General features: G+C 52.6%; 1 protein-coding gene across 4 annotated transcripts in view; it reads left to right on the top strand.

Moving 5' to 3' along the window:
• The window catches only part of LOC129851216 (transmembrane channel-like protein 6), a 63,148-nt gene that overhangs the window by 33,208 nt on the left and 21,694 nt on the right, over positions 1-8,246 (top strand). For all 4 annotated transcript variants that reach the window (XM_055917604.1, XM_055917605.1, XM_055917603.1 and 1 more), the window contains exons 5-9: positions 259-429; positions 1,515-1,623; positions 4,471-4,552; positions 6,086-6,145; positions 7,558-7,755. In XM_055917604.1, coding sequence (XP_055773579.1) covers positions 259-429; positions 1,515-1,623; positions 4,471-4,552; positions 6,086-6,145; positions 7,558-7,755 — 620 coding nt within the window. The remainder of the gene's footprint in view (positions 1-258; positions 430-1,514; positions 1,624-4,470; positions 4,553-6,085; positions 6,146-7,557; positions 7,756-8,246) is intronic.

The raw sequence follows: 8,246 nt of genomic DNA, 5'->3' as shown, positions 1-8,246 counted from the left end.
CCAGAAAAAATCCAAACAGGAAGTAGAACTTCTCAGGTTTTTGCCTGCCATATGAGTTCTGTTATACTCACAGACATAATTCAAACAGTTTTAGAAACTTCAGAGTGTTTTCTATCCAATTCTACTAATAATATGCATATATTAGCACCTATGAAATAGGAGCAGGCCGTTTACTCTGGGCGCCTCTGTGCACCTTTCATCCAAGCTACTCAATACTGCCCCTGCAGCCATAAGAAGTTAACTTCCTCTCCTCTCTAGGTCGTAGTCGAGGTGCTATTATCTCTCAGTACTATAACAAGACCATGAAGTTGAGAAGACGCAGACAGAGCAGGCCTTCCATAAAAGACTTTTCCCGCTCTGCACGGCCCAGTATCCGTGGTTACGGCATGGAGTCAGACTGCATGGAGACCGAGGGCGTGGATGAGGAGGGTGAGGTCACTCACTTAAACGTTACACACGCACTGAAATACCAACATTTTTGTTGTTGTAATTATGTCATAACCTACGCATAACTAATGTGTGTGTCTGTCCGTCTCTCTGTGTGTGTGTCTGTCCGTCTCTCTGTGTGTGTGTCTTTCCGTCTCTCTGTGTGTGTGTCTGTCCGTCTCTCTGTGTGTGTGTCTGTCCGTCTCTCTGTGTGTGTGTCTGTCCGTCTCTCTGTGTGTGTGTCTGTCCGTCTCTCTGTGTGTGTGTGTGTTTGTGTCCGTCTCTCTGTGTGTGTGTGTGTTTGTGTCCGTCTCTCTGTGTGTGTGTGTGCGTGTCCGTCTCCCTGTGTGTGTGTGCGTGTCCGTCTCCCTGTGTGTGTGTGTGTGTCCGTCTCTGTGTGTGTGTGTGTGTCCGTCTCTGTGTGTGTGTGTGTCCGTCTCTGTGTGTGTGTGTGTCCGTCTCTCTGTGTGTGTGTGTGTGTGTGTCCGTCTCTGTGTGTGTGTGTGTGTGTGTCCGTCTCCCTGTGTGTGTGTGTGTGTCCGTCTCTCTGTGTGTGTGTGTGTCTGTCCGTCTCTCTGTGTGTGTGTGTGTCTGTCCGTCTCTCTGTGTGTGTGTGTGTCTGTCCGTCTCTCTGTGTGTGTGTGTCTGTCCGTCTCTCTGTGTGTGTGTGTCTGTCCGTCTCTCTGTGTGTGTGTGTGTGTCTGTCAGTCTCTCTGTGTGTGTGTGTGTGTGTCTGTCCGTCTCTCTGTGTGTGTGTGTGTGTCTGTCCGTCTCTCTGTGTGTGTGTGTGTGTGTCTGTCCGTCTCTCTGTGTGTGTGTGTGTGTGTGTCTGTCCGTCTCTCTGTGTGTGTGTGTGTGTCTGTCCGTCTCTGTGTGTGTGTGTGTGTGTGTGTGTCTGTCCGTCTCTGTGTGTGTGTGTGTGTGTGTCTGTCCGTCTCTGTGTGTGTGTGTGTGTGTGTCTGTCCGTCTCTCTGTGTGTGTGTGTGTCTGTCCGTCTCTCTGTCTGTGTCTGTCTCTCTCTGTGTGTGTGTCTGTCCGTCTCTCTGTGTGTGTCTGTCCGTCTATCTGTGTGTGTGTGTGCGCTGCAGGGCGTAAGCGTGACCAACTGGTCAACAACCTTCAGAACCTCTCTCTGAGTGACCGGGTCAGGATGCTGCGAGCCATGCCTCTCTCTGTGGCAGAGAAGAGTGAACTCAGGTATCTATACTCCTCTACCATCCCTTTATCCTGCTGTCCATCTCTCTCTCTTTCTCCATCCCTCTATCCTGCTGTCATCTCTCTCTCTTTCTCCATCCCTCTATCCTGCTGTCCATCTCTCTCTCTTTCTCCATCCCTCTATCCTGCTGTCCATCTCTCTCTCTTTCTCCATCCCTCTATCCTGCTGTCCATCTCTCTCTCTTTCTCCATCCCTCTATCCTGCTGTCCATCTCTCTCTCTTTCTCCATCCCTCTATCCTGCTGTCCATCTCTCTCTCTTTCTCCATCCCTCTATCCTGCTGTCCATCTCTCTCTCTTTCTCCATCCCTCTATCCTGCTGTCCATCTCTCTCTCTTTCTCCATCCCTCTATCCTGCTGTCCATCTCTCTCTCTTTCTCCATCCCTCTATCCTGCTGTCATCTCTCTCTCTTTCTCCATCCCTCTATCCTGCTGTCATCTCTCTCTCTTTCTCCATCCCTCTATCCTGCTGTCATCTCTCTCTCTTTCTCCATCCCTCTATCCTGCTGTCCATCTCTCTCTCTTTCTCCATCCCTCTATCCTGCTGTCCATCTCTCTCTCTTTCTCCATCCCTCTATCCTGCTGTCCATCTCTCTCTCTTTCTCCATCCCTCTATCCTGCTGTCATCTCTCTCTCTTTCTCCATCCCTCTATCCTGCTGTCCATCTCTCTCTCTTTCTCCATCCCTCTATCCTGCTGTCCATCTCTCTCTCTTTCTCCATCCCTCTATCCTGCTGTCCATCTCTCTCTCTTTCTCCATCCCTCTATCCTGCTGTCCATCTCTCTCTCTTTCTCCATCCCGCTGTCCATCTCTCTCTCTTTCTCCATCCCTCTATCCTGCTGTCCATCTCTCTCTCCATCCCTCTATCCTGCTGTCCATCTCTCGCTCTCTCTCTATCCCTCTATCCTGCTGTCCATCTCTCTGTCTTTCTCCTATCTCTATATCCTCTCTCTCTCTCTCCTATCAATTCAATTCAAGGGCTTTATTGGCATGGGAAACATATGTTAGCATTGCCAAAGCAAGGGAAGTAGATAATAATATACAAAAGTTAAATCAACAAAAATGAACATTAAACATTACACTCGCAGAAGTAACTCTTTCTCTCTCTCCTCCCTGCAGCTCTATCAATAGGTCTCTCCCACCATCCCTCTCTCTCTCCTCCCTGCAGCTCTATCAGTAGGTCTCTCCCACCATCCCTCTCTCTCTCCTCACTGCAGCTCTATCAATAGGTCTCTCCCACATCCCTCTCTCTCTCCTCCCTGCAGCTCTATCAATAGGTCTCTCCCACCATCCCTCTCTCTCTCCTCACTGCAGCTCTATCAATAGGTCTCTCCCACCATCCCTCTCTCTCTCCTCCCTGCAGCTCTATCAGTAGGTCTCTCCCACCATCCCTCTCTGTCTCCTCCCTGCAGCTCTATCAGTAGGTCTCTCCCACCATCCCTCTCTCTCTCCTCCCTGCAGCTCTATCAGTAGGTCTCTCCCACCATCCCTCTCTCTCTCCTCCCTGCAGCTCTATCAATAGGTCTCTCCCACCATCCCTCTCTCTCTCCTCCCTGCAGCTCGATCAATAGGTCTCTCCCACCATCCCTCTCTCTCTCCTCCCTGCAGCTCTATCAGTAGGTCTCTCCCACCATCCCTCTCTCTCTCCTCCCTGCAGCTCTATCAGTAGGTCTCCCACCATCCCTCTCTCTCTCCTCCCTGCAGCTCTATCAGTAGGTCTCTCCCACCATCCCTCTCTCTCTCCTCCCTGCAGCTCTATCAATAGGTCTCTCCCACCATCCCTCTCTCTCTCCTCCCTGCAGCTCTATCAATAGGTCTCTCCCACCATCCCTCTCTCTCTCCTCCCTGCAGCTCTATCAGTAGGTCTCTCCCACCATCCCTCTCTCTCTCCTCCCTGCAGCTCTATCAGTAGGTCTCTCCCACCATCCCTCTCTCTCTCCTCACTGCAGCTCTATCAATAGGTCTCTCCCACCATCCCTCTCTCTCTCCTCCCTGCAGCTCTATCAATAGGTCTCTCCCACCATCCCTCTCTCTCTCCTCACTGCAGCTCTATCAATAGGTCTCTCCCACCATCCCTCTCTCTCTCCTCCCTGCAGCTCTATCAATAGGTCTCTCCCACCATCCCTCTCTCTCTCCTCCCTGCAGCTCTATCAGTAGGTCTCTCCCACCATCCCTCTCTCTCTCTCCTCCCTGCAGCTCTATCAATAGGTCTCTCCCACCATCCCTCTCTCTCTCCTCCCTGCAGCTCTATCAGTAGGTCTCTTCCACAAGTAAGTGACAGAGGAATAGAGTATCATCGTGTAACCACCATCCGTCTCTCTCCCCTCCTCCCTTTCTACCCCATCCCTTTCTCCCCCATCCCTCTCTCTCTCCTCCTCCCTTTCTCTCCCATCCGTCTCTCTCCCCTCCTCCCTCTCTCCCCCATCCCTCTCTCTCCCCTCCTCCCTCTCTCCCCCATCCCTTTCTTCCCCCATCCATCCCTCTCCCCTCCTCCCTCTCTCCCCCATCCCTTTCTCCCCCATCCCTCTCTCTCCCCTCCTCCCTCTCTCCCCCATCCCTTTCTTCCCCCATCCCTCCCTCTCTCCTCCTCCCTCTCTCCCCCATCCCTCTCTCTCCCCTCCTCCCTCTCTCCCCCATCCGTTTCTTCCCCCATCCCTCCCTCTCTCCTCCTCCCTCTCTCCCCCATCCATTTCTCTCCCCCATCCCTCTCTCTCCTCCTCCCCCATCCATTTCTCTCCCCCATCCCTTTCTCCCCCATCCATTTCTCTCCCCCATCCCTCTCTCTCTCCTCATCCCTTTCTCCTCGCCTCCCTTCCCTCTCTCTCTCCAGGAGGTTGGCTGGCAGGAAGGGTCAACGCTCCAATCACAGTCAGATCCCGTGCTGCAGCCAGCTCAAGTATCACATCATCATCGTACGTCACACAGTCAGATCTCCTGCTCCAATATTACATTGGTCCAGTTCCTGATACATTTCAGGCGTCCACCACGTCATGCACTCTGCAGCCGGCCGGCAGATTGCTGGGTCATGTGATGTGGTTGCTATCTGACATGTTGAACACCTATCCAGGCCTCAGCTGATCTGTCTAGACAACAATCATGGTGTTTGTCCTAGTTTCTGTGGAAGTCAGGGGTTTACAGCTGTGGTCTCCCAGCGGTCGTCACAGACAGACAGACAGACAGACAGACAGACAGACAGACGTATGTGATGTTGGTGGTGTTTACTGTAGCTGTGTATCACTATCTACTGATGGTGTTCTAGTCCTGTTGTCCAGGACTTAATGGCCCTGTGAGGGTGAATCATACGGTCCATTCTCTTAGACTAGACCCTACTCATTATGGGTGAATCATACGGTCCATTCTCTTAGACTAGACCCTGCTCATTATGGGTGAATCATACGGTCCATTCTCTTAGACTAGACCCTGCTCATTATGGGTGAATCATACGGTCCATTCTCTTAGACTAGACCCTACTCATTATGGGTGAATCATACAGTCCATTCTCTTAGACTAGACCCTACTCATTATGGGTGAATCATACGGTCCATTCTCTTAGACTAGACCCTGCTCATTATGGGTGAATCATACGGTCCATTCTCTTAGACTAGACCCTACTCATTATGGGTGAATCATACGGTCCATTCTCTTAGACTAGACCCTGCTCATTATGGGTGAATCATACGGTCCATTCTCTTAGACTAGACCCTGCTCATTATGGGTGAATCATACAGTCCATTCTCTTAGACTAGGCCCTACTCATTATGGGTGAATCATACGGTCCATTCTCTTAGACTAGACCCTGCTCATTATGGGTGAATCATACGGTTTATTCTCTTAGACTAGACCCTGCTCATTATGGGTGAATCATACAGTCCATTCTCTTAGACTAGACCCTACTCATTATGGGGGAATCATACAGTCCATTCTCTTAGACTAGACCCTGCTCATTATGGGTGAAGCATACAGTCCATTCTCTTAGACTAGGCCCTGCTCATTATGGGGGAATCATACAGTCCATTCTCTTAGACTAGACCCTGCTCATTATGGGTGAAGCATACAGTCCATTCTCTTAGACTAGGCCCTGCTCATTATGGGTGAATCATACGGTCCATTCTCTTAGACTAGACCCTGCTCATTATGGGTGAATCATACGGTTTATTCTATTAGACCATGCTCATTATGGGTGAATCGTACGGTCCATTCTCTTAGACTAGGCCCTGCTCATTATGGGTGAATCATACAGTCCATTCTCTTAGACTAGGCCCTGCTCATTATGGAGGGACGTCAAAGCAGACTTTCTTAGATGGTGCAGTTGTGGAGGCAACTAAGTTATTATGAGACATTTTTAGTTAATGAGGAAACAGAATGTGTGTGTCCTATAATTCTAATTCTCTTTTAATGTGGACAAACATTACTGTAGTTGACACTGACCCTCTCTTCCCCTCCAGGCTCTGAGACAGAGCTGGTACAGCTGTCTCTCCTTCCTCCACTCCCTGCAGCTGTGGCAGGTAAGTCTGTCTCTGTCTCTCCTTCCTCCACTCCCTACAGCTGTGGCAGGTAAGTCTGTCTCTGTCTCTCCTTCCTCCACTCCCTACAGCTGTGGCAGGTAAGTCTGTCTCACCTTCCTCCACTCCCTACAGCTGTGGCAGGTAAGTCTGTCTCTGTCTCTCCTTCCTCCACTCCCTACAGCTGTGGCAGGTAAGTCTGTCTCTGTCTCTCCTTCCTCCACTCCCTACAGCTGTGGCAGGTAAGTCTGTCTCTGTCTCTCCTTCCTCCACTCCCTACAGCTGTGGCAGGTAAGTCTGTCTCTGTCTCTCCTTCCTCCACTCCCTGCAGCTGTGGCAGGTAAGTCTGTCTCTGTCTCTCCTTCCTCCACTCCCTACAGCTGTGGCAGGTAAGTCTGTCTCTGTCTCTCCTTCCTCCACTCCCTACAGCTGTGGCAGGTAAGTCTGTCTCACCTTCCTCCACTCCCTGCAGCTGTGGCAGGTAAGTCTGTCTCTGTCTCTCCTTCCTCCACTCCCTACAGCTGTGGCAGGTAAGTCTGTCTCTGTCTCTCCTTCCTCCACTCCCTACAGCTGTGGCAGGTAAGGTTGTCTCTGTCTCTCCTTCCTCCACTCCCTGCAGCTGTGGCAGGTAAGTCTGTCTCTGTCTCTCCTTCCTCCACTCCCTACAGCTGTGGCAGGTAAGTCTGTCTCACCTTCCTCCACTCCCTGCAGCTGTGGCAGGTAAGTCTGTCTCTGTCTCTCCTTCCTCCACTCCCTACAGCTGTGGCAGGTAAGTCTGTCTCTCCTTCCTCCACTCCCTACAGCTGTGGCAGGTAAGTCTGTCTCTGTCTCTCCTTCCTCCACTCCCTACAGCTGTGGCAGGTAAGTCTGTCTCTCCTTCCTCCACTCCCTACAGCTGTGGCAGGTAAGTCTGTCTCTGTCTCTCCTTCCTCCACTCCCTACAGCTGTGGCAGGTAAGTCTGTCTCTGTCTCTCCTTCCTCCATTTCCTACAGCTGTGGCAGGTAAGTCTGTCTCTGTCTCTCCTTCCTCCACTCCCTACAGCTGTGGCAGGTAAGTCTGTCTCTGTCTCTCCTTCCTCCACTCCCTACAGCTGTGGCAGGTAAGTCTGTCTCTCCTTCCTCCACTCCCTACAGCTGTGGCAGGTAAGTCTGTCTCTGTCTCTCCTTCCTCCACTCCCTACAGCTGTGGCAGGTAAGTCTGTCTCTGTCTCTCCTTCCTCCACTCCCTACAGCTGTGGCAGGTAAGTCTGTCTCTGTCTCTCCTTCCTCCACTCCCTACAGCTGTGGCAGGTAAGGTTGTCTCTGTCTCACCTTCCTCCATTCCCTACAGCTGTGGCAGGTAAGGTTGTCTCTGTCTCTCTCTCTCACATTGTATCTCTCTGTTCTTTCTCCCCATCTCTGTTCCTCTTCCCCAGGTGGCGCTGAAGAGGGTGAGCGGTCGTTTCGGCACCGGCGTCCTCTCTTACTTCCTGTTCGTCAAGACCCTCCTCTTCTTCAACATCTTCCTGTTCCTGGTCACGGGTTTGTTCCTGGCCCTGCCCCAGGCAGTACACCCCCCCACGTTAACCCAGGGACACGAAGCCTTCTCTGGGCTGGAGCTGCTCACTGGAGGGGTAAGAACCAGACATTCACCCCGAACCAAACACACGGTCCCCCCCCCTCCAAACTGCACCAGGCAGCCCCCCCTCCAAACTGCACCAGGCAGCCCCCCCCCCTCCAAACTGCACCAGGCAGCCCCCCCCCCCTCCAAACTGCACCAGGCAGCCCCCCCCCCTCCAAACTGCACCAGGCAGCCCCCCCCTCCAAACTGCACCAGGCAGCCCCCCCCTCCAAACTGCACCAGGCAGCCCCCCCCTCCAAACTGCACCAGGCAGCCCCCCCCTCCAAACTGCACCAGGCAGCCCCCCCCTCCAAACTGCACCAGGCAGCACACCCCTCCAAACTGCACCAGGCAGCCCCCCCCCCCTCCAAACTGCACCAGGCAGTACACCCCTCCAAACTGCACCAGGCAGCCCCCCTCCAAACTGCACCAGGCAGCCCCCCCCTCCAAACTGCACCAGGCTGCTCACCCCTCCAAACTGCACCCGGCAGCCCCCCCCTCTCC

This window comes from Salvelinus fontinalis, chromosome 3 (assembly GCF_029448725.1).
Source record: "Salvelinus fontinalis isolate EN_2023a chromosome 3, ASM2944872v1, whole genome shotgun sequence".
Taxonomy (NCBI): domain Eukaryota; kingdom Metazoa; phylum Chordata; class Actinopteri; order Salmoniformes; family Salmonidae; genus Salvelinus; species Salvelinus fontinalis.
This window is presented reverse-complemented; position numbering and strand designations above follow the sequence as displayed.